The 26,999-nt window shown below is 38.3% G+C and overlaps 1 protein-coding gene and 1 pseudogene across 10 annotated transcripts in view; both read right to left on the bottom strand.

The window, feature by feature from the left end:
- The window catches only part of CEP70 (centrosomal protein 70), an 87,909-nt gene that overhangs the window by 16,996 nt on the left and 43,914 nt on the right, over positions 1-26,999 (bottom strand). For 9 of the 10 annotated variants that reach the window (XM_032631590.1, XM_032631595.1, XM_032631592.1 and 6 more), the window contains 5 exons: positions 26,728-26,784; positions 17,336-17,417; positions 17,143-17,231; positions 15,626-15,700; positions 7,189-7,294 (listed from right to left, as the gene is read on the bottom strand). In XM_032631590.1, coding sequence (XP_032487481.1) covers positions 7,189-7,294; positions 15,626-15,700; positions 17,143-17,231; positions 17,336-17,417; positions 26,728-26,784 — 409 coding nt within the window. The remainder of the gene's footprint in view (positions 1-7,188; positions 7,295-15,625; positions 15,701-17,142; positions 17,232-17,335; positions 17,418-26,727; positions 26,785-26,999) is intronic. The other variant, XM_032631593.1, reaches the window with a different exon arrangement.
- LOC116753635 lies at positions 11,719-12,265 on the bottom strand (annotated as a pseudogene).

The raw sequence follows: 26,999 nt of genomic DNA on the forward strand, positions 1-26,999 counted from the left end.
AATGGTTTCAGTTTCTCACCACTGAGAACGTTGGCTGTGGGTCTGTCATATATGGCCTGTATTATGTTGAGGTAGGTTCCCTCTATGCCCACTTTCTGGAGAGTTTTTATCATAAATGGGTGCTGAATTTTGTCAAAAGCTTTTTCCGCATCTATTGAGATTACCATATGGTTTTTATCCTTCAATTTGTTAATATGGTGTATCACATTGATTGATTTGCATATACTGAAGAATCCTTGCATTCCTGGGATAAACCACACTTGATCATGGTGTATAATCCTTTTTTTTTTTTTTTTTTTTTTTTTTTTTGCGGTATGTGGGCCTCTCACTGCTGTGGCCTCTCCCGTTGTGGAGCACAGGCTCCGGACGCGCAGGCTCAGCAGCCATGGCTCACGGGCCCAGACGCTCCGCGGCATGTGGGATCTTCCCGGACCAGGGCACGCACCTGTGACCCCTGCATCGGCAGGCGGACTCTCAACCACTGCGCCACCAGGGAAGCCCTGTATGATCCTTTTAATGTGTTCTTGGATTCTGTTTGCTAGTATTCTGTTGTGGATTTTTGCATCTATGTTCATCAGTGATATTGGCCTGTAGTTTTCTTTTTTTGTGACAACTTTGTCTGGTTTTGGTATCAGGGTGATTGTGGCCTCGTAGAATGAGCTTGGAAGTGTTCCTCCCTCTGCTATATTTAGGAAGAGTTTGAGGAGGATAGGTGTTAGCTCTTCTCTAAACGTCTGATAGAATTCGCCTGTGAAGCCATCTGGTCCTGGACTTGTTTGTTGGAAGATTTTAAATCACAGTTTCAATTTCAGTGCTTGTGATTGGTCTGTTTATATTTTCTACTTTTCCCTGGTTCAGTCTTGGAAGGTTGTACTTTTCTAAGAATTTGTCCATTTCTTCTAGGTTTTCCATTTTATTGGCATCGAGTTGCTTGTAGTAATTACTCATGCTTCTTTTATTTCTGTAATGTCAGTTGTTACTTTTCCTTATTCATTTCAAATTCTGTTGATTTGAGTCTTCTCTCTTTTTTTCTTGATGAGTCTGGCTAATGGTTTATCAATTTTGTTTACCTTCTCAAAGAACCAGCTGTTAATTTTACTGATTTTGCTATTGTTTCCTTCATTTCTTTTTCATTGTTTTCTGATCTGAACTTCATGATTTCTTTCCTTCTGCTAACTCTGGGGTTTTTTTGTTCTTCTTTCTTTAATTGCTTTCGGTGTAAGCTTAGGTTGTTTGAGATTTTTCTTGTTTCTTGAGGTAGGACTGTATTGCTATAAACTTCCCTCTTAGAACTGCTTTTGCTGCATCCCACAGGTTTTGGGTCATAGCGTTTTCATTGTCATTTGTTTCTATGTTTATTTTTGTTGTTGTTGTTGCGGTATGCGGGCCTCTCACTGTTGTGGCCTCTCCCGTTGCGGAGCACAGGCTCCGGACGCACAGGCTCAGTGGCCATGGCTCACAGCCCCAGCCGCTCCGCGGCATGTGGGATCTTCCCAGACCGGGGCACGAACCCATGTCCCCTGCATCGGCTGGTGGACTCTCAACTACTGCGCCACTAGGGAAGCCCTGTTTCTATGTATTTTTTGATTTCCTCTTTGATTTATTCAGTGATCTCTTGGTTACTTAGTAGTGTACTGTTTAGCCTGTGTTTAAACTATTTTTTAGTTTTTTTTTTCCTGTAATTGATATCTAGTCTCATAGCGTTGTGGTCAGAATAGATACTTGATACTATTTCAATATTCTTAAATTTACCAAGGCTTGATTTGTGACTCAAGATGTGATCTATCCTGGAGAATGTTCTATGAGTACTTGAAAAGAAAGTGTATTCTGTTGTTTTTGGATGGAATGTCCTATAAGTATCAATTAAGTCCATCTGGTCTATTGTGTCATTTAAAGCTTATGTTTCTGTATTAATTTTCTGTCTGGATGATCTGTCCATTGGTGTAAGTGAGGTGTTAAAGTCCCCCATTATGAATGTGTTACTGTTGATGTCCCCTTTTATGGCTGTTAGCACTTGGCTTATGTATTGAGATGCTCCTATGTTGGGTGCATAAATATTTACAATTGTTATATCTTCTTCTTGGATTGATCCCTTGATCATTATGTAGTGTCTTTGTCTCTTGTAATAATCTTTATTTGAAAGTCTATTTTGTCTGAGTATTGCTACTCCAGCTATTTTTTAATTTCCATTTGCATGGAGTATCTTTTTCCCTCCCCTCACTTTCAGTCTGTATGTGTCCCTAGGTCTGAAGTGGGTTTCTTGTAGACATCATATATACGGGTCTCGTTTTTGCATCCATTCAGCCAGTCTGTGTCTTTTGGTTGGAACATTTAATCCATTTACATTTAAAGTAATTATCAATATGTATGTTCCTATTACCATTTTCTTAATTGTTTTGGGTTTGTTTTTGTAGGTCTTTTCCTTCTCTTGTGTTTTCTGCCTAGAGAAATTCCTTTAGCATTTGTTGTAAAGCTGGTTTGGTGGTGCTGAATTCTCTTAACTTTTGTTTCTCTGTAAAGGTTTTAACTTCTCCTTTGAATCTGAATGAGATCCTTGCTGGGTAGAGTAATTTTGGTTGTAGGTTTTTCCCTTTCATCACTTTAAATATGTCCTGCCACTGCCTTCTGGCTTGCAGAGTTCCTGCTGGAAGGTCAGCTGTTAACCTTATGGAGATTCCCTTGTATGTTATTTGGTTTTTATCCCTTGCTGCTTTTAATATTTTTTCTTTATATTTAATTTTTTTTTTTTTTTTTTTGGTGGTACGCGGGCCTCTCACTGTTGTGGCCTCTCCCGTTGCGGAGCACAGGCTCCGGACGCGCAGGCTCAATGGCCATGGCTCAGGGGCCCAGCCACTCCACAGCATGTGGGATCTTCCCGGACCGGGGCACGAACCCGTGTCCCCTGCATCGGCAGGCAGACTCTCAACCACTGCGCCACCAGGGAAGCCCTATATTTAATTTTTGATAGTTTGATTAATATGTGTCTTGGCGTGTTTCTCCTTGGATTTATCCTGTATGGGACTCTCTGCCCTTCCTGTACTTGACTGACTATTCCCTTTCCCACATTAGGGAAGTTTTCGATTATAATCTCTTCAAATATTTTTTCTTTTTTGTTTTTTAAATATCTTTATTGGAGTATAATTGCTTTACAATGTTGTGTTAGTTTCTGCTGTATAACAAAGTGAATCAGCTATAGGTATACATATATCCCCACATCCCTCCATCTTGCATCTCCCTGGAACCCTCCCTATCTAGGTGGTCACATAGCACCAAGATGATCTCCCCATGCTATGCAGCTGCTTCCAACTAGCTATCGATTTTACATTCTTCAAATATTTTCTCAGACCCTTTCTTTTTCTCTTCTTCTTCTGGGGCCCCTATAAGTCAAATGTTGGTGCGTTTAATGTTGTCCCAGAGGTCTCTGAGACTGTCTTCAATTCTTTTCATTCTTTTTTCTTTATTCTGCTCTGTGGCAGTTATTTCCACTATTTTATCTTCCAGGTCAGTTATCCGTTCTTCTGCCTCAGTTATTCTGCTATTGATTCCTTCTAGAGAATTCTTAATTTCATTTATTGTGTTGTTCATCATTGTTCATTTGCTCTTTAGTTCTTCTAGGTCCTTGTTAAACGTTTCTTGTATTTTCTCCATTCTATTTCCGAGATTTTGAACCATCTTTACTATTATTATTCTGAATTCTTTGTCAGGTAGACTGCCTGTTTCCTCCTCATTTGTTTGGTCTGGTGGGTTTTTACCTTGCTCCTTCATCTGCTGCGTATTTCTCTGTCTTCTCATTTTAACTTACTGTGTTTGGGGTCTCCTTTTCGCAGGCCGCAGGTTCATACAGTTCCCGTTATTTTTGGTGTCTGCCCCCAGTGGGTAAGGCTGGTTCAGTCACTTGTGTAGGCTTCCTGGTGGAGGGAACTGGTGCCTGTGCTCTGGTGGGTGGGGCTGGATCTTGTCCTTCAGGTGGGCAGAGCCACATCTGGTGGAACACCTGTGTATCTTTTTTTCTTTTCCTTTGTGTTTGTCTAGTTTCACTTGAATTGCACCCTGCTCTTCAGATGAGAGTTCCTAGTGTAAAACGGCTGTGCCCATCACCTCAGCTTGGCAGGCCATCTACTGGAGCACTATGCTCCACACTGCAATTGATCTGGGAGGATTTGATCAGGGGGTTTATAACAGTGGTTCAAAGGTGGGGTCTCTGACAAGATTAGGGTGTGAGCCGGGCCTGCACTCCTTTAATCTCATCTCAGGTCTCCTAACCTTGATGATCTTCTCTGGCCCCTTCAATCCTGCCTCAGGTGGTTTGTTGGCTACTCCTCCCTTGATTAGCAACTGTTCTAATCTGCCCTTTGGAATTCAGGGAAGGTCATGGATGCTGGAGTCTTGCCTTGGTTTGTAGAAGCCAAACCTCTAGACGGACAGATTAAGGGAGTGAGCATGTTGGGAATATCCAGTCTCAGTCTTCTCACTTGCACATCCACATAAGAAAGACGAAGGATAAATAAAAGGAAGATCATTTAAAATCCAATTTAGTGTGAATTTTGTTATAATCTTGTGTCTTGAAGAGATGCAAATTCAAAGGAAAAAAAAGGTGGAATTCATAGGTAATTCAGGGTATGGAGACTAGCTCACAACGAGGAATCCAGAGTGATTATTCCATTTGCATGTGAGGTTAGTGGCTGGACTTTTTTTTTTTAATGCTTCTTCTGGCAATTACGGTATTTGATTTCTGGAGCTTTAGTGGAGGGGGCTCTGTGTAAAGAAGCTGGGGTTCGGCTCTGTCCCTCCACGGAGCATGGTCATTCCCAAAAAGTGCCCTTCCGGCTTGGAGCACCTGGGCGATAGCAGGGCCTCCGGAGAGGGGTGGCCAGTGGTTGAGAATGGAGAGCTTTCCTTTCCTGCAAAGCAGGATTACTAATCCATCTTGGAGGGTTTTGAAGTGCACGACTCTTCATTGCAAAGGAAAATGCATCTGGACACCAGCACTTCTGGATAGTGGTGCCCCAAAATCACCCAGTCGAGCACTTTCAATAGAGCAAAGCCCCAAGATTTCCTAGAGGTATATATTCTTCTTTATAACTTAGCCACACTCTGATGATTGACAGCAAAAGATGTATTAACAATGAATAAAAGGCAAAATTAAAAATTCCCAGAGAGACTAGAATTTATGAAAGAAAAGTCACAATACAGGCCTCATCTTATTCAGAAAGAGTTTGCAGGTACTGACAAACTCTTGGTATGGGTAAAAAAAAAAAAAAAAAGTTTTTAAGGGTAATCATTAAAAGAATAGAAAATAATTAAGATGATGATTGTCCTACCTACTTGAAGACAAAAAAAGAGCAAAGGAATCTCCACCTAGCAAATGTCAGGAAGGAAAAGAATGGAACAAGAAACCATGTAAACAGAAAACAGAAGGTAAGGTATCAGGAATAAAAGCAGATATATAAGTTGGTCTCAGTGTCTATGAATGGTTTAATTTCCCTGATAAAAGAACAAACCCTCTCACAGTAAATCTAAGAAACAAAAGGAAATTTAGTTATATAGTGGATACAAGAGAGTTATCTAAAACAAAACAGTTTTCACAAAGGTGCCTGAACATAAAGTCAACACAGAGATGTACAATGAACCAGCAACAACCAATTAGAAACTGTAATGGAAAAAGGATCCCATTCATAATAGCAATAAAAGTTATAAGATAACTAGATAACCTAGGAAATAAACAGAACAAAATATATGCAAAAGCTAAATTAAAAAATATATAAAACTTTATTGAAAGCTAGAAAGGAAGACCCAAAGAAAATTAGAGACATATTTCCGAGTGAGATGATTCAAAACTGTAAATGTGGTGGCTTCCCTGGTGGTCCAGTGGCTAAAACTCCATGCTCCCAATGCAGGGGGCCCAGGTTCGATCCCTGTTCAGGGAACTAGATCCCACATGCCGCAACTAAGAGTTCTCATGCCGCGATAAAGATCCCACATGCCGCAACTAACGATCCCGCATGCCGCAACTAAAGATCCCACATGCCGCAACTAAGACCTGGCGCAGCCAAATAAATAAATAAAGTTTTTTAAAAAACTGTAAATGTATTATTTTTCCAAATATTAATCTAAAACATTAACTCAATTTCAGCTCATCTCAATGGGATCTATTTTTGAATTTGACAAATTATTCATACAGGAAAATAAATGTGCTAAAACTACATCCAAGGAAAAAATTTAAAAGAACAATAACAAGACACTTACCTTAAAAGGTATCAAAACCTACTATAAAGCTACAGAAATTAGTATAGAAATGGAAGAGACTAGAGAGTCTAGAAACAAACCTATGCATCTAAGGGCATATGGTATATGATATACGTTTCAATTCAGTAAAGTAGAGAAAGAATGGTCAACTAGAAGCTGCAAACTCAAATGCCTATAGAAGCCAGGTAAGAGCATAAATGAGTGAAGCAAGGACGGGGTGGGACTGTAGCTAACTGAAGAGCACATGCCCATATGTGACAGGGGAAAGGTCTAATTCTGTGCTGATAACGACTATGCAAGAATTTGCTGCCAGATTCTTTGGCTTTTTAAGAGAAACTAGAAATAAGCACTTAAATAAAAATCCCTTAATTAAAAAAAATTAGTAATTAATTCAAAGTTTAAAAAAACCTGTATGGGCCCAATAAAATATGAGTGCAGGCCCAGTTCAGTCAGTAAACTACCAGGCCTACTTGCTCATTTATTCAATAATAAATGGTCTATAAATCAAGTAAAGTTAGATCTTTATATCATACCACATAGAAAATTAAATTTCAGATGGACTAAATATCTAAATTTAAAAAAGCATACAAGGACCTTAAGAAATAGATTTACTTATGTAATAATATCAACAACAGCAAAAACAAAAACAATAAAAAGGGAAATGGCTTAAGCAGGTAGAGAAAAGGATTATAAAATCTGTTAAAATCTTACCAGCTTTTCACTACCCTACTTTGAACAGGCCAAAGTCTCTTTTCAAGGGTAAGACAAATTCTCAGTCAAGTTACCAACTTTTAGCCAAGTAGCATGTCATGGCAAGACAAAGACAGGCTAAGCAACACAAATAAAGGATACAAGTATTCCTTACCAATTGATAATTTGTTATACTGTGATTGTAATCAAGGTTCACTGAAAACACCAGTCTTTCTGTCAACTGTTCAATACCTGAAAGTATCTCTGGTCAATTAGGGTCTGCTGCTGGTTATCTTTGCTGGGCTCATCTTTTCCCTCTTTGTCCTCAGCTTTTTTTGGACTGATAAGATCCTGTAATCTAAAGGGGAAAAAACCCAAGATAATACAAAATGCTTTACTAGACACTGGATTAAGATGACAAAAATAAGCCAATGATCCAGCTACCCTCCCAAAAGCTTTGTCATTTTCCATATATATGCGTGTTTATGTGCATGCACATACATGCATATATGCATACATAAATTTTTTTAAAATTTTAAGCCATGTTGTCACTGGAAAACAAGGAGACCCTCTTAACAGACACAATATAGAAGGAATCCCTGAAAACTAAAGGGATCAGACTGATGAAGAAAGTTCTAACCAGTCCCCAGCACTTATAAAAAATAGAATAGGAAAGAACTACAGTAAAGGATGAAAGCAACTTCCGAGGTACTCCAAGCTTGATGCTGTAGGTAAGGGAATCAACAAACAACGGGTAGGGAAAACAGTTTGGGCACTGCAGCAGCAAGAGCTAGGCAGTTTGGTCCTTCCTTCGTCATAGTCCTCTTGTGCCGAAGAGAAGACAACAGTGATACCTGCCTGTCAAGAGGGCATGAAAACCCAAGAGACCATTGTCCCAGGTGGCTACCAGAACTCTGGGGGAAAGTCTCTTTGTCCAGAAACCTAAAAACACGAGTGTATCCACCTAGTAGCCCTTCTCCAAATATCTCTGAAGTCAAGGCTGTAGTAAATATTTCTCCCCCACCCACCATGCCTTAGAAAAAAGTCTCTTATTAAACCCACTTCAAATTAACCAGTATGCCTATCAGTTTCCTGTGGAACTCTGACCCATTAAAACTGATTCCATGACTCGTTAGTAAGCTTTACTTGCTGTTTGTAAAATAGAATAGCGACATTCTATCGTGTCATTTGCCTACTAAAAAACAGTGGCTTCCCACTACTTTTAGAACTAAATCCAATCTCCTTGGGTTAGGTTTGAACTTCTCCATGCTGGTAGTCCTAACCCAATATTCCTCTGGACTCCTTTCTTACCTCATCTCTTATTACCACCTTACAATTATCTCCTTCACTCACATGCATTCCCCTTGATCTTCACTCAATTGCTTTTCTCTGCTCTCTGGTGAGCATATGCCAGAAACAAAATAAACAGAATTAGCTCTAGATAAAAAGTCAACTTCCTTCCTCTAATAGACACAGAGACCTCACAATCTATTTTCCACTTGACTTCCCATCTATTTACCATATTCACATATTTGACAGTTTTGCCTAAAGGCAGTGCCAGGAGCATACTGTCTAGAATACAAAAGTGACACAGAAAAGCCAACAGCTCTATAGTGGGACTACAAGTCAACTGACATATCTGAATTTAAATGTTAGTTAACCTTTCATTCAGGTGGAAAAGTTTAATTTATCAATGAACTGTTTGCAAGTATGATTAATAAATATTATACTATGGATATATAATATTTTAACTGTCAGTATATTAACCTGAATATATATATCATTGCATGTACTAGCTTACAGTCACTCTGGGAAATGAAATGTGATTCAATTAATTAGGTGAATAAAGAGATACCCTCAATGTAATAACGATAATAACTAACATATATTGGGAGCCTGGTGATGATGATAATTAGTATTTATTGAGAAACTTCTCTATGCAGAAACTCTTCTAAGCACTCACATGTATTTATTTAATCCCACTGTTTTTCTAAATTTACAGAAGGTAAGGATTAGTAAAAGCTAGGGATTCATGGGGAATTGACCTTTGGTTCACCTAGTCTCACAGTAAATATCGGCCACAGCATAATACTCCTGAAAACTTTTGTATTCTGCAAAACCACACGTGAAAATAACAGGGTTCAGGAGAAAAGTAAGTGTTAGCAACCAGACTATTTAAAACTGATGCAGCTTTATAACTAGACAGCTAACAAAAACAATAACTGGTGCCTCAGGAGATAAGTTAGACAGCTCAAGTATGTCTGGAGGTTGCCTCAGGCGATATTACAAATGCACAGCCAACAGAGCAGAAACGTTGGCTTGAGGATACCAAAACTATGAAGATGGAAGTGGAGCTCCTGGCCAAAGAAGTCGACGTTATAATAGGTGAGGAAAGAAGTGCAACCTGCTCCTGGCCAAAGAAGCTGAGGTTAAAATAGGTGAGGAAAGAAGCTCAACCTGCCTCCAGCCTATAGCCTGTCTAATGCTGAGGATCAGGGAGGGAGCCCTGGGTGCGGTTTCTCATTTTAAATTTTCTTAAGATAGATCTGAAAGGGCAGGTGCCTATGTACTAGCAAAGCTTTCCCCTTCCTGAAGTCTATACTATACTGCTAACTCCTTGTACCTAGGAAAAAAGTGCATGTAAACAATGCAACTTCTATGTTATACTATTAATCATTCCCTTATTTTCCAATTGCATATGACTTAATCGGTGTTTTAGAAACTCATGTTTGAACAGAATATGCTGTACTCAGAAATATTCCAGGGTTGTTTTATAGTCTCCAGAGTAGTGAGCAGAGCCTGAAGGCCATAAAAGTCTCCTAAAATGGCTAAGGAATTCTTTACATATTTAGCAGACACCCATTCCACATAGCTAGCAGCAACAGCTATGTTTCTTTGTGGAGTCTGGAAATCCAGAAAACTGTACTCCCAACTTAAAAACTATGTTGATAAGTTTCTATGTGCAGACACTTTATAGCTTTTAACTGTGTCTGTTGAAGCCTTTCCATAATCCCATGGTGACTCCTGTTCTGGAGTTCTCTTTGGGGGATAGATGGGGAAGCCTTAACTAAAACACTTTTTCCACTCTGACTCAGTATTTTTCCACTTCCTGCCCTTCCCCTAGGCCCATGAAAAAACAGGAGTCATCTGTGCAGCATGTCATTGATTGACCCTTACCTGGTGCCATTCTATGGGGAAAAACGGAACACCGAGGAGCCAGTCCTGTTTTGGCCTCTTTCCTATATTACTGCAGTAAGTCAGTAAAGCCTTGATTGTTAATTTCAGTTTGGCTCATTGTCCTAACTGACCACCTCAACTCCTGTCAGCTCAACACTAGGGTGATGAAATTCTGATTTTATTTTCTTCTAGCAAAATATAAATACTACTGAAAAATTAAATGGAATTAGTGTAGTACCTTTGGTTATCTTGCACTGGCAGACCTATTTGATCACTTCCCAGCAACAGAATTTTATAACCAACTTGTTTGTAATATTAACTCAAACACGAAGCTTTCCCATGTTAAATTAATTTGATATTTGAAGACTGGTTAGTTGAAAGGTAACTACAGACTAAAGAAAAATATTAATTTTCTCTAGTTATAAAAGGGAAAGAGGGACGTCCCTGGTGGCGCCATGGTTAAGGATCCGCCCGCCAATACAGGGGACACAGGTTCAAGCCCTGGTCCGGAAAGATCCCACATGCTGCGGAGCAACTAAGCCTGTACGCCACAACTACTGAGCCTGCGCTCTAGAGCCCGCATGCCACAACTCCTGAAGCCCACGCGCCTAGCCTAGAACCTGTGCTCTGCAACAAGAGAAGCCAGTGCAATGAGAAGCCCGCGCACCACAACAAAGAGTAGCTCCCGCTCGCTGCAACTAGAAAAAGCCTGTGCACAGCAACGAAGACCCAACGCAGCCATAAATAAATAAATAAATAAATAAATTTCTAAAAATAAGGGTGGGGGGAGAGACTTTCCTCTCCTTTTCTTGTAGCATTTCTTTTGGAAAACCTGTAGTTATAAATCCTAAGAAGTATGTAGATCTTGTTAAAATTTACGTTAAGCCTCCTGCCAATTTTATATCCTAGCACTGTCTTTCTTGGGAACCTTAGAACCATCTCTTCAAAGGTGGACATCAGGAAAGAGGGTACCTTGTCTCCTTTTCCCTGTTGGAGCTTAGCCTATGCTCCTGGCTCTAAATTGTAACTTCCTCCTTGTCATGAAGATACGTTTCATTTTTCCTTTGGCTAAAGACAATTCCATGTATGTAATGGACTGCATATCTGCCTGGCTATATTAAAGGGTGAGATTTCTTTCGGTCTTTGAAATCTCTTTAGCAGGTTGCCTCTAATGCACACTGCAGTCTGGCTGGATATTTATTCCAACTGTTATATAAAACTGTTTCTTTTTTTTCCTACATATGTGGAGAGGATTCACTGGGTTGACAGGAGATTTTTTTTTTTAATTTTTTGAGTAAGTCATACTTTTATTTTTCAGAAGCGAAAAGGACAAGTGGCAACTTGCCTTTGGAAAATACATTAATAGCAGAGTAATAAGCTATCTATCTCATAGAGACAGTAGCCTAAGAAAGACTGTATTATCATATAAATCTCAAAGTTCTATTAAATAAATCGCAGAATAATGTTTTTAACTGACACAACAAAACAAAAACAGCAACAACAAAAAATTAAACAGAATCCATAATGTGGTATGTGAAGACGGAAAAAGGAAAATCTGGAAATCTACACACAGAGAGCTCTCTATTAAAATCAAGGAGGCCCAAATCTGTTTCTTTTAAACAATATTCATGGATATAACTGCATTTTTCTAAATGTCTCATTGGTAATACTCAGTCTCATAAGTCTGGTTCCATAATAATCTATAATGTAACTATTTCCATCTGAAGGTCCAACAATCTGCATTGAAATAAGAATGAAATCAATTAGGTTCCCAATTCCACAAAATCCTACAGTGTAAAACTTTAACAAACACATTTTGGCAATATATGGACTTGAGAAAACCAATTTCGTTTCCAGTAAAATGTGTTTCATTGCCACCAAAATCCTTACAAGTTATGCTGGGTGCTGGAAAACATGGAACATGAGCGTTGTAGTTTGTACAGTTAACTGGTTCTTGTGTAGCATCATTTATTTTTGGATCTTTACAAATATACTGTCCCACTTTGAGGTCCTCACACTTAAGTGACTCCTTGCTGCCGCCGGCGGCAGCTCCCCAAGGTCCTGTGGTTACTGACACAGCCCACAGGACAGCCAGGAGCCGAGCAGCAGCAGTCTTGGAAGCAACCAGCCCGGAGGGCCAAGCGGCCACCATGCTGGGGACCAGCGCATCCCCTTGGAGATTTTTATTTTTGATTATTTCCCTAACATCACAGTAGTTCTTTGAAAAAAATATTCTACCTCTGCCCCAGCAGAAAATAAAAATTTGAACATTTTTTACATTGAAAAAGTTTTTTTCATTGGTGTTCTGTTTGGTTTTAATTATCAGTGTGGTGGTTAAGAGTGTGAGCTTGAGAGTCCAAATGCTTGGGTATGGACCTGATTTCTTTCCAAGTTCTTCCACATACCACCTCCTGTGCAATATGGGCAAGTTATCTAATATTCCTAATTCTCTGTTTCACATCTAGATACTACAAAAGTTCCAAACTTAAAAACAAATTAATGACAGATTTTTTTAAATTCCAAATGTAAATTTCTAAAAAAAAAACACAAATCCTTTATTCAAAATGCAAATCATTTCTTCAAAATTCAACAGGAATACATAGCAGGGATTGGTTCTGAATCACAATTTTAAAGTCTAATAGTGAAGTCACTCTAAAAACCAGTTCCCAAATGAATAACAAAAAACATATACACAATCAAATCTCATTATTCATGGTAGTTATACTCTATAAAGTCACCATGTACACTGAATTAGTGAAGACTGAACCACTGCTGCTAGGGGAAATACAGCATCAGGTTCCTGCATGCCTCTGGTCACATTTTCCTCAACTGATCAATATATATAACCTCGTTTTATGTGTGTTAATGTTTATAAAGACATCTTTTTAAATATTGTTGTTTCATTAACATTGGACTCATGGCTAACAGCACTATAACTCATGCCTAAATGAAGTTTCTCTAACACATGTATATTCTCTGCAAGGTACATCACAGCCTTCTTGTGTGTAGAACACTACACAGCACTTCAGTACCATGCTTGGGACCATCTTGGAGAAATCACCAACAAAAAGCAAAAAATGAAAAAATAAAAGTGGCACTGACAGCAAAAAGAATGACTATTTACATTATGAAAGCTGAAACAAAAGGGCAGAGCATCACGTCGCTCAGCAGCTGAAAATGTGTATACTGGGCACATCCATGAATGGTTGTGCAGGTGCCACCACTACTGATTTGGGGATTAAAAACGAATTTTAGCAGATAGGCAAATTCACAAATATGCAATCTGTGAATAATGAGGAAACAACTAGATATCTCTATGAATATATGTGCATGCCTTTATGTGTGTGAGTATCTTCACTGATACATTTACATTGAAGTCCTAAGATTCCTTTGAAGGGGATCAGGATATGCCACTCCAAAATATGCCACTTTGAGGGATGGCCTAGTGCTTAGGATTCCGGGCTTCACTGCCGTGGCCCAGGTTCAATCCCTGGTTGGGGAACTAAGAGCCCACAATCCGCATGGTGTGGCCAAAAACAAAAACAAACAGAAAACCCAAAATATGCCACTTTGACATAAGAAATGTTTTAAGCTAAAGGAATTTGAGAAATGGCAGGAGCAGGAAGGACTCTGACCTCCCCCTTCTCCCCTGAAGCAGACCATAAGACCCTCATGCAACAGGTGCCCTCCCTGTACCCAGAGGAAAAGAGCATCTTTATCTCTGAAGACGAGGAATCTGAATTTCCCCCAGTTTATTACCCTTAGCTCATACCCTTTTGTACTATCACATTTTCCCACAACTTTCCACTCTTCTTCAAACCTAGTAAATGCTCAAGCTTAACAATTTCTTCAAGTCTTCATTTCTTCTCAGGTCAGGTAAAACTTACATTAAATAAATTTACATACTTTTCTCATGTTAATCTGTCTTTGTCAGTTTAATTTTCAGGCCCAGCCAGAGACCCTAAGAAGGCTGAGAAGTTTTCCTCCCTTACACCTTCTCTGACTTTTTATCTCCCTTACATCCTCCTTTTCCCAGCTGCTCCTTGACCAATTTTCCTATCTCAGTTAATGCCCCAACAACTACCTAGTTATTCAGGACTAAAACTTAGTCTTGATTAGTTTTTGATTTTTTAAGTTGACTCTTGATTTTTCTCCCCCCCGTCAGCTGCCTATATCCCCAATCCATCACCAAGTCCTATCAGTTCTATCTCCACTACTGCCACCTTCGACCATGTCACTACCACTTCTTGTCCAAACTCATACAATAGCAACTCTCACACTATTTCACCTTTAGTACTTATACTATATCTAAATTGTCATTTATTTTTTCATTGCCCTTCCCCCTTCACATAACCTTCATGAGAGCAAGAACCTTTTCTATTTGATTTACCACTGTAATTTCAGTATGCAGAATGCCAAGCAGATAGGAAGAGGTACTACAGGTACCTAAAATATCAAGCAATAGTAGGAAGGGAAAAAATATTAATTGAATGAATGAAGGCAACCTTTCCAAACCTTTCACTTCTCTTTTCTTTTTTAGTTTTCCTTCCTTAATTTAACTCAATATGTAATTCCTGGATGGCCAGAATACTATACTTCCCTTTCACTGTGGCATGTGCTGCCATAAGGAGGAAACAGCTGTCACTGAAAATTGAATCAACATATGCTAATACAACTGATTTAATACACCTAATGCATATTTTAACTCATGTCATTTTTAAAATATTTCATCTCAGTGCTCACTGCACTACTTCAAGTCCCATTCCCTTGAATCAAAGAGTACACATAGCTAATCTTCAGAAAATACTATCACTGTTTGAAGACCAACTTTTTGAAACTCCTGAGTACATGCTTTTCAAAGTCATAAAAGAGAGGTGGTGGATATGAATGACACACTGCATTCATTCTGGGACCTTTAGTTTTTTTTTTTTTGTGGTCGCAGGCCTCTCACTGTTGTGGCCTCTCCCGTTGCGGAGCACAGGCTCCAGACGCGCAGGCTCAGCGGCCATGGCTCACGGGCCTAGCCGCTCCGCGGCATGTGGGCTTCCCACACCGGGGCACGAACCCATGTCCCCTGCATCGGCAGGCGGATGCTCAACCACTGCGCCACCAGGGAACCCCAACCTTTAGTTTTAAAATACGATGAGGCTATATATTATTCATGTCATAACTACCACCAACAAAAATTTGGGCCTTGTCACCTCTAATTTCAATGATTCTCTTGCAATTCCTCCATGATTTTCAAAGACAACTTTCTAATTAAAATCTTTGCCTTTTATTATATCAATTACCTTTTCCTTGTTCTTATTTAAGATGCATATACAGCCAAATCCAATACAGTAGAAACCTTTAAAACTGTAGAACCAGAAATATCCATTTTTAATGTCATTTCCCCCCCATCAGCCTGGTAATTTTGAGCCACGGTCACTATGGGGTAAGCTGACAGGTAATAAAAATAAATAATAAGATACAAAATCTTAATAAATTTTAAACTTTGGTAAAATATAATTACTTGATGCTTTTCTTAAGGGCTTTCTCCAGCTTCTTCACCTGTTGTTGATAAAGTCTTAATTCATGCTGTGTGGGCCTGTAGAAGATAAATCATGTTGAACGCACTTATTTTTATTTAATAAAACTATACCGTAAAGATATTTAATAATAAACAATAGTGTATACCCTGTTACTTGTCACAAGTATGCTTAAAAATTCTTAAAATATTTCATGATTGCTGGGCTTCCCTGGTGGCACAATGGTTAAGAATCCACCTGCCACTGCAGGGGACACGGGTTCCAGCCCTGGTCCAGGAAGATCCCACATGCCACGGAGCAACTAAGCCCGTGCACCACAACTACTGAGTCTGTGCTCTAGAGCCCGCAAGCCACAACTATTGAGCCCGCGTGCCACAACTACTTAAGTCCACATGCAGCAACTAAGACCCAACACAACCAAAATAAATTAATTAGTTAATTAAAAAAAATTTCATGACTGCTAATGAGGTATTTATTGGCCATTGGGTTTCTTCTTCTGTGTATTCCTTGTTCAAAACTTTCTACCCATTTTTATTGTTATTAATCTATTACTTGTTTTTATAGTGAATTATCTCAAATGTACGGACAAGAATAGAGAATAGTAAGACAAATAGTACTGTGTCCACCCCTCAAGCTTTATCAAAGTTGAATAGTAATTTGTTTCAAATATTTTAACTAAAACATTATATATGTACTTAAAACTCCATGTGTGACCCTGATTACTGTCATTGCTCTCCTTCCCATACCACAGGTAACCACTATCTGAAATTCATTCTTCATTCTTCCCATGCATGTTTTATAAATTTTTACCTCATATTTATATAACCATAAATTTACACATTATTATGTGGCAGGCTTTTAAACTTTATAGAAATGGTTTTTACTGTAGGTATCAGTCTCCTCTCCATTAAAGTATAAGATTTACAAGAACAAGGTATTTGTTTTGCTTATTATATATTATCCCAGAACTTAAGGCCATGTCTAACTTACAATAGGTATTCAACAAATATTTGTTGAATAAAGAAGTCTCAGCAGTGTGCATTCCTTATTACTCTCTGTTAACAGGTAGAGTGCCATCCTTTTGTGGTTGTATGATGTACATAAATAAACCTTTCTGTTGTATGCCATTTAAACTTTTTAATTCCCCCCCCTTCCCACAACACAGGCATATGATGAGGTAATAAGACATTCTAAAGTAATTTGGAAAAAACAATTAAAATAAAAAATAAAGTTATTTGGGAAAGGGAAACCTGCTGGCATAAGACTGAATATATTCTGAGTTCCTATCCAGTTTTATCTTCTTCCTATTTTCTCACTTCCCTTGCCTATGTATGTATTTTTGCTCTTTCCATGATATGAGAGACAAATGACTAAAATAAGTATGAGTATGAGGTCCCCAACATTAGTTTTAGAGTAAAGGGGACAGAATGATTTATTTAATATTCAAAATTCCAGTTTATGCTTAAATGGAAGTTAAATAAAAATGACAAGTTTCTCTCACCTGGTTTCCAAATCTTTTTGGAGATTCAGCTTTTCACTTAAAAGTGCATCTATCTTAGATTTCGATTCCTTGAGTTGATTCTGTAATGACTGCAACACATTTCATAAAAATATAGTTAACTTTCCTGGGAGATTATTTAGATTATCATTTTGCTTTATAAAAGAAGTATTTATCAGTCATATAGCCCCCATACCATTAGAAGGCCTTTATAAGTAGGTGAAGCACTCAGACTTCTGTAGTCTTCTTCTGACTGACTTTCATCTTCTTCATATTGCCTATGAAAAGATACGTGCAGTGTATTTATGAAAAATTTATCTTCAAAGAAAAAAAATCTAGCTAACAAAAAATCAAATCAATACAATAAGGGTTTGATAACCTAAACATGAACTAAAATTTAAGCTAAATTTCCTACTTATTCTCACAGAAAATGGTATTAGAACATACTACTTACTACCTAGTGCTATAGTATATATTTGTTCACTAATGCCTTAATTGGAAGGTAAGATCCATGAAGACCAGAACTTTGTCTTGTTCACCATTGTATCTCACTGCCCAGAAGAATATGGGGCATAAGAGGTGGTGAAAAAACACTTCTTGAGTGAATAAACAAACAAAGCATATTGTTTTTTCCTTCTAGTACTTTTAGGTCACAAAAATATCTATATCAAAAAATGCAGGGACTTCCCTGGTGGCACAGTGGTTGAGAATCTGCCTGCCAATGCAGGGGACACGGGTTTGAGCTCTGACCTGGGAAGATCCCACATGCTGCGGAGCAACTAAGCCTGTGTGCCACAACTATTGAGCCTGCGCTCTAGAGCCCACAAGCCAAAACTACTGAGCCCACGAGCCACAACTACTGAGGCTGCGTGCCACAACTACTGAAGCCTGTGCACCTAGAACCCAAGCTCTACAACAAGAGAGGCCACCGCAATGAGAAGCCCACGCACCGCAATGAAGACTAGCCCCTGCTTGCCACAACTAGAGAAAGCCCGCGTGCAGCAACTAAGACCCAGCAACAAAGACCCAATGCAGCCAAAAATAAATAAATAAATTTTTTTTTTTAAATGCAGAGTATAAGTGGACAAGGCCACAGACTTAGTGTCCCTGATTCAAGTCTTGACATCACCATTAACCAGTTGTGTTATTTGGGTAGGTCAGTCTCTCAAAATTTGTTTTCTCATCTATAAAACAGAGATAATTTCTGTCACACCTACCCCACAGAATTGGTGTTAAAAGTTAAAAAGATATCAAAGCATTCTGTGAGCTATAAAGTACTAGAAAATCAGTACTAACGTTTTTAAAAATCCTGATACACTAACACAGGGCTGTCCGATATGGTAAACACTAGGTACACACGGGCAATGAGCACTTGAAATATAGCTAATGCAACTGAAGAGCTAGACTTTTAATTCTATTTCATTTTTTTCTTTTTTAAATTTATTTATTTTTGGCTGTGTTGGGTCTTCGTTTCTGTGTGAGGGCTTTCTCTAGTTGCAGTGAGCGGGGGCCACTTTTCATCGTGGTGCACGGGCCTCTCACTGTCGCGGCCTCTCTTGTTGCGGAGCACAGGCTCCAGACGCACAGGCTCAGTAGTTGTGGCTCACGGGCCCAGTCGCTCTGCGGCATGTGGGATCTTCCCAGACCAGGGCTCGAACCCATGTCCCCTGAATTGGCAGGCAGATTCTCAACCACTGCGCCACCAGGGAAGCCCAATTCTATTTCATTTTAATTAAAATTTAAAAACTGAAGCAGTGTAAAATATTCTTCTGTTAAACACGACTTTATTGTTTAGGACTACATACCACTACCATGCATCATGTTAAGGTATTAATGTTGTGGCCTAGTTGTGCAATGGGTGCGTGGGTAGTTTGTAGTACTATATACAAACACACCACCAGTGTAGTCAGTATCAAAGGACTGATTCAGTTAGAATGTTTTTTTCCTATATACCAATATAACATTGTAAGGTGTTTGTTATGATACTATATTTATGGTGATGCCTATATAAATCATAATTGATAATTAATATAGTTATTATTTTAATTATAAGAACTAAACTTTTTTAGTTTAAAAAATAATTATGGACAGATTTTTAATAGAATCAAGTGGAGATGATAACATCTGAGACAGTACAATAATTGGAACAGTAAAGAAAAGAGACTGAAAGAACGTATGCCACAAATTTCCTAATGAATGCTACTATAATTTGCTATAAAGAACTCTTACAATTCAACAATAAAAGACAAAAAAGTCAATTTAAAAATGGGCAAAGGATGTGAGTAGGCATTTCTCCAAAACAGATATGCAAATGGACAATAAGCCTATAAAAAGACACTCATCATTAGTCCTTAGGGGAACACAAATCAAAACCACAATGAGATATCCCTTTAGGATATTCACAAAGTTGTGTCACCATCTCGACAATCAATTTTAGAACATGTTCATCACCCCACTGAGAAATACCATACCCATTATCAATCACTCCCCATATCTCCTCTCTGCCCTGAGTCCCTACTCTACTACAATCCAATTCCTAGGCAACCACTCATCTACTTTCTGTCTTTATGGACTTGCATATTCTGGACATTCCATGTAAATGGAATTGTATATTTTGTGATGTTGTGTTGCAGCAGAGTAGGGGCTCAGGGCGGGGAGTGACTGCCAACAGGGTTTCTCAATGGGGTGATGAACATGTTCTAAAATTGATTGTGGAGATGATGACACACTTTGTGAATATCCTAAAATCATTGAATTGTATGCTTTAAAATGGTGAATTTTATGGCATGTGAATTATATCTCAATAAAGCTGTTTATTTTAAAAAGTTGTTATATAAAAAATCTTTTAGGATAATAAAGTAGATGACGATAGGACGCATTTTCAGCAAATACATAATGAACATATTAAGAAGTTTCCTTTCAACAGTCAAAAAAGAATTAAAGTCACCGAAACCAAAATTAACCATACAACAAAAACTTTTAAAATAATTTTTTAGCAAAATCTGAGGTTATAATTTTGGCCACCTATAAAACATTTTGAAGTGTTGCACAAAAACAGAAACTGTCCTTACATGAAATAAATTATTTGTTATGGAAATTTTGTTGGAAAATTATGAGAAAACAAAAGTTATTTTTATAAAAAAGTGAAAGATCTTCAATTAAGCCCATGAACAACTGCCTGGAGAATACAAGACCTTTCTTATAACATCAAAGACGAATTGATTTAATTTTAAAAATTGCAAATACGTTTCTTTATCTTTAGATGAATCATATCTCAATTAACACTTTGGGAATGTTCTGTCTCAGAGGACTTCCAGATTTACCAAGAAATGTTGACAATTTGAGGTCTTAAAATAAAAATATCACACTTACGGTGTGTCTTTGAATTTTACATATCTATCAAAGAAGAATTTCAGCTAGATATGAAAAAATCATTTTTTTCCACAATGGAAGGTGCTCTAGCTTTGTAACATCAAAAATCCAGATTTACTGGAATGTTCAAAAGACTGATGTTTCTCATTGCTTTGTTATACTGTATAATACATATTAGAAATGTGCTCAGTTTTCTGAAGCAGACTATGACAGTGTCATGAATATAGTTGTTAAAATTATACAGCGCCTGTGTAAATGCTATACCAGTTTGCAGAACCACTGAAACAAAATGACTTTAACAATCTTGTGTTTTTTGCCAATGCTTATTGGTTGAGCCATGGAAGGGTTACAAAGACTAACTGTACTGTTAACCTGGATATTAAATAAAATATATTAAAATGTATTTCATTGGTTTCTTTTTACTTTTCAACTTGGCTACATGAAAATGCGAAATTATATATGTGGCTTGCATTACACTTCTATTCGAGACAGCTGTACTAATATATCCCTCAGACCTTCTTCTAAAACACATGCCAGCCTTGAACAAATGACCATTTTAGGAAAGATGACTAAAATAAGGATGACTGAGTAGCCTCTATATAACAAGTACTAAAATAGATGTTTTATACAAACGATTTCACATTTAACAGGTGAGGAGTTTGAGTAGTTATTTAACTTGCTCAAAGTCACGCAAATAGTTAGTAGTAGTAGTGAGATTCAAATTGAAATCTCTCTGGTTCCAAAGCCTATGCACTCACATCATTCCCTATATATACTCTAAAATACCTGCCACTATGGCTATACTTGTTCTCAAGAGAAACCTGATATATGAATATAGTAGAGGAGACCAATTTTAAATGTATGCAGACCTAAAGGGAAATGAGTTTCAGTAAAGAATCCTCACTTTCTTTTCCTGTAGTCCTTTATTTAGCAGACAGATTTTGTGGTTTTCTTGGAGTAAAAACATAATTCTAAGCATCCACAAACTCTCATTTGGACATGGGATCCCCACAGCCAAATTCCTTCCATTCTTTCTCCAATGGCCTCCAGAAGCCTCAGGAGGGACCCAGTGTCGACGATCGTGCTCCTTAGGGGTGGGGAGAAAGAGCAAAACTAGGGAAATCCTGTGTTTTATTTTCTTCCCTAATCCAAACCATGTTCAGTCAGAGGTTAATCTCAAATCCACCTGCCTCCATTTCCCAAGACCAATTTAAAAATTTCTATCTAAAAAGAAGGATGGAATTAGACAAGGGGACTTCACTTTACTAATTCATTATAGAACTATTTTCCTTGGGGTAACTTTCCAAATGTCTCTGACATCTCAGAAGAAATTCAATCTGAGGCCTGTAGGTTTTATTCCTACGTTACTTTCCTTGGCTCCTTAATCTATCTACCAAGCCAGGGAAATACTAATAGAAAAAGCCAGCAATATATTCCATGTAATCTACAGTGATATATTAATCTATATTACCATGTAGTGATATAGTAATCTACAGTGATATATATTTCTGGGTAAAGAAAGTAGGTAGGGGCTTCCCTGGTGGTGCAGTGGTTAAGAATCCACCTGCCAATGCAGGAGACACGGGTTTGAGCCCTGGTCCGGGAAGATCCCACATGCTGTGGAGCAGCTAAGCCCGTGAGCCACATCTATTGAGCCTGCGCTCTAGAGCCCGCAAGCCACAACTACTGAAGCCCACACGCCTAGAGCCTGTGCTCCGCAACAAGAGAAGCCACCACAATGAGAAGTCCGCACACTGCAACGAAGAGAAGCCTCTGCTCGCTACAACTAGAGAACGCCCGCGTGCAGCAACGAAGACCCAATGCAGCCAAAAATAAATTCAATAAATATTTTTTTAAAAAGTAGGTAAAGTAACAACATAGCTTCGAGAGCCTATCGTTTTAAAATTTACTTTTCCTCTGTTTCAGAGGTTATACCATGTTTGCAGTTTTCTAAGATTTCCAACTGCTTAACACTTGTATTCAAATATCTGCTGCCTTGATTGCAGCTTCCTTTGCTTTCCCTGAGTTTTCTCATGTATGGAGGCAGAAAGGAATACCAGTCCATAGTATTCAGAAACTGCCTTTCATGAGCTCTCTGGAGGCCTTCTCAAGCCTGCGCCCTAAAATGAGGGTCCAGATGGTGTGCCATAGGTGTGCTGTGCAAAGGTATTACAAAGGTGCCAAGATATTCATCTCTCTCAGCCCTCAGGACAACTGGACAGACCCCAGTGTGGTACACAAACATCACTTTCTGTGTTTCATGATGAGAAAAACTTTGGACAACACTGCCCTTAAAAAGTGGGTGTTTGGGCTTCCCTGGTGTCGCAGTGGTTGAGAGTCCGCCTGCCGATGCAGGGGACACGGGTTCATGCCCCGGTCTGTGAAGATCCCACATGCCGCAGAGAGGCTAGGCCCGTGAGCCATGGCCGCTGAGCCTGTGCTCCACAACGGGAGAGGCCACAACAGTGAGAGGCCCACGTACCGAAAAAAAAAAAAAGTGAGTGTTAAACAGAGGGCTTCTACCTCTGCAAGAGGCCCATGTCCCATCTGTCTTCCTCCTTTGGTCTTGCTCCCCTAGCTCTACAGGTGTATGCGTCCTCCTCCTGTGCTTCCTGTTTATCCCACTTAGGCCTCCAAATCACAGCCCATCTTCCTTCATTTTCCCTTCTCTTTCGCCTTCTTTTTATAGTAATATAATACTTGTCAGTTAATTCTACACCCTCCTTTTAGAGTACTCCTGCTTCTTCAGGTGATACTAATATCCTATTTGCAGATCTCAAAATCCACCTTGAAGTTCCTACAATCTATCAAGTTAGTATTTACTCTTAGAAAAGAGACTGATAAACTTTGTTCAGTCAATGAACTATGAAAAACTCTCCTCAGGGCAGACCCTTCATCACTGCAAAGTATAAGTGACTTCTAATTTTCCACCTGTGAGAACATTATGTATAATGCAGCCCCTATTTTCTTCCTATATCCTTCTCCCTTAATGAGACATTCAGTCCAAGTATCTGACCTGAGCGTAGTCTGCACCGGCCAAAGTATTATATTTCACTTAAGCTAGACCAATGATGATAGGATTGCTAAGCAAAAAAGTAATTCCTTTCCTCCAAGGTCCTCATTCCTCAATCCCAGATTTTCACTACAAATTCATGACAACCAGATTCAACACCACCCCCCACCAATGGCCTCAATCCTTTTATTATTTTTAGTCAGAGAATGCCAGTTTGCACAACTTCAGAGGCAACCTCTCACACCACATTCTACACAAGACATTTCAATGATGGCTATACTAAATCTTCTCTGTTCTTACTACAAATCCCAAATGTTCTCTCTTCATCATCTAGATTGGTGGTCAGCAAACTGTTGCCTGTGGGCTACATCTAGCAGGCTTTTTTAAATTAATGTTTTATGGAACACAGCCATGCCAATTCATTTACTTATTGTCTATGGCTCATTTCATGCTACAACAGCAGAGTTGAGCAGTGGTGAGAGACTATACAGACTAAAATGCCTAAAAACATACAGTCTGGGCCTTTACAGAAAAAAAGTCAACCAAGTCCTGAATCCAGATTACAATTTATTAAAGATATAGAGCAAAGGTTTCAAATAATATTCAGCCTGGACTGTATAATATGTTGTAGAGCACTGAGTTTTAGTTGCAAACATTAAAAGCCTGATTTCATTTATAAACCTAACATTCTAACTTCTCAAAAAAGCAGATTTAGCTACAGTGGGCTCACATTCCTCACAGAGTATACAGTTTAACTGCCCCCTTGAGACTGATGGTACACAGCTCTCCAATTTGCCACAGTTCCCACCTAACCTGCTTTACTCATTTTCATTATTTTCCTGATTCTGCAAGCTTAACTGTTTACAACCTCTCAAATGAAATTATTCATTTGCCTTCTCTTTACTCTTACATACTATGATTGTTCATTTTAGGCTAGGCTATGGTGCCCTGCTACTTGGTCAAACACCAGTTTAGATATGGCCATAAGGTATTCTTTAGATGTGATATTTAAATCAAGAGACTTTGAATAAAGCAGATTACCCTTCATAATGTGGGTGGGCCTTGTGCAATTAGTTAAAAACCTTAAGAGCAGAGACTGAAATCTTCAAGAAGGGAGGTATTCTGCCTTCAGGTTGCCTTCACCCTCAACACTGCAACATCAACTCTTCCCTGGGTCTCCGGCCTGCATGCCAGCCTCACAGATTTCAGACTTGCCAGCTTCACAATCGCAGGAACCAACTCCTTTAAAATAAATATCTCTCTGCATATAAATGTACATTCTATTGGTTCTGTTTCTCTCTAGAACCCCACCTAATACACATACCTACAACCTCATCACCAGCTTTTCTGTATCAAAGGAAAAAGCGCCTTCCTTCTTTCCAAGGCAAATGACGTCTTTTTGTTCATTTATAGCTCACTCTTGGTATGAAGCCCAGCCAAACTGGCTTATAGTACTGTAAAAAAGTCTACTCTCTTACATCTATGAACTTTTGCTCAAAGCATACAAGCAGTGGGGTTTTTTTGCCTTTCTGCTTTCCCAAATTTTACTTATTCTTCAACTTCAAGCACAACCCCCATCTGCTTTGTAATGGCTTCCCTGGTTACTCCATCTAAAACAAATTTGTTCCTGTTATCGACTCCTGTATTACTTACTGTCTGTACAGTTTTTAGTAATTACTCTACTGTGACATTATGCCTTAGTGTCTTTTAAGTCTCATATTATTTTTAACTATTAATGTGTTTACATTTAATTTCCCTTACTAGATTGCAAATTCCTGGAAGCTAAGAATTGTGTTCAAAACGTTGTCCTAGGGACTTCCCTGGTGGTCCAGTGGTAAAGAATCCAATCAGCCTTCCAATGCAGGGGACGCAGGTTTGATCCCTAGTGCGGGAACTAAGATCCCACATGCCGCAGGGCAGCTAAGTCTGCGTGCCTCAACTAGAGAGCCCACGTACTCTGAAGCCCACGCGATACAAATAAAGAGAGAAAAAAACCCAGCACGCCACAACTAAAGAGAAGCCCACATGCCTCAACGAAGAGCCTGTGTGCTGCAAAAAAAAAAAAAAAAAAAAAAAATCCCGTATGCTCCAAGGAAGAGCTGATGCAGCCAAGATAAACAAACAAACAATTGTCCTATCTCTAGAATCTATCTAACACCATGCCTACCATCTAAAAGACACAGTTTTGAAAATCAGAAGGTCCCTGAAGTTAATTGGTATAGTACTACTTTCTGAATAGAACAAAGCAAGGAGTTGCTCTATCATTAGTTGTTCTCTTCTCATCTTCCCTTCCTTTTTCACTTCTTTCTTCCCTTCTTCCCTCCATCCCGCTCTTTTTTAAGAGTCCCCAAGGTGCTAGAAGTTATCAGCAACCAGCACAGCTCTGTCATCAGTCCTACTGAGTTTCTGGAGTCAGTACTCTTGGGGCAAGAATACTAGACAATGTATGCTTAATGAAAGCAGATACGCTTAATGAAAACAGAGAACTTATCTGCTTTATTCTAGTTTATCTATTTTATCTGTTCAGTAACAAAAACAGAACTTGGCAGAAAGTAGGTACTCAAATATTTGTTAAAAGAACTGTTCCATTTATAAACAATGAAACAGAATAGCCACTGTTTTAATAACTATATTAAAGCACTTTAGATTATTTGGCCTTAGATATCTTTCAGCTATTTTTGGTTAGTCAAAGACCATTATTTTTAAACTTTACCCTTTAATTTCTTTAATCAGAGGTGACAACTGTGCTTTACTCTATATACTTGATTTTTCACTATGACATTTTATCTTTATCTCATATAAATCTGCATACTAATTAGGCTGTACTTTGGCAGGCAGCTAATCCAACCCTACACACTTTGTGGATATACTCAGTAACTATCTAGTGGTTAGATGACATCAGTAGAACAAATTATAATACTTCAACAGAAGAAAAATACTATTTCTTCTGTGACCGATACTTTGGTGATTATTAAATATACATATTTTAATATAAATGCAACAATATACTTTAACATAAGTGGTAAAGTACAGTCTTGAAGATCTTTATAAAAAAGGAAATTTGTAGTTAAACATATTAGGTAAATTACACATATATCAGGTAGATTTCCAAAGCATATTTGTTTCAAAAGCCCATAGAAACTTTTGTTGTAATTCATGACTAGATAATAACTTTAAAAATTGTAATACAGGACTAGTCATACCTTTGTTTATGAAATTTTCTAATTTTAGATTCATAGTAATCAATTAGGCAAAGCAACCTAGAAAACAGATGAGTTGGATTATTTTCAAAATGTGGTATTGGAACATTTACTATTCTCTCTATACAATTTCAAATTATAGTGATAAACATACATGTTATCTGCAAATTTATAAAAAATTTAAGTGATTTTTGCCAGAAGCAAGTATCACACTATGCCATATATTTTAATTTTAATGTATATATTTTTAAATAACCACAGACATTAAATCTCAA

Source organism: Phocoena sinus, chromosome 4 (assembly GCF_008692025.1).
Source record: "Phocoena sinus isolate mPhoSin1 chromosome 4, mPhoSin1.pri, whole genome shotgun sequence".
Classification (NCBI taxonomy): Eukaryota; Metazoa; Chordata; class Mammalia; order Artiodactyla; family Phocoenidae; genus Phocoena; species Phocoena sinus.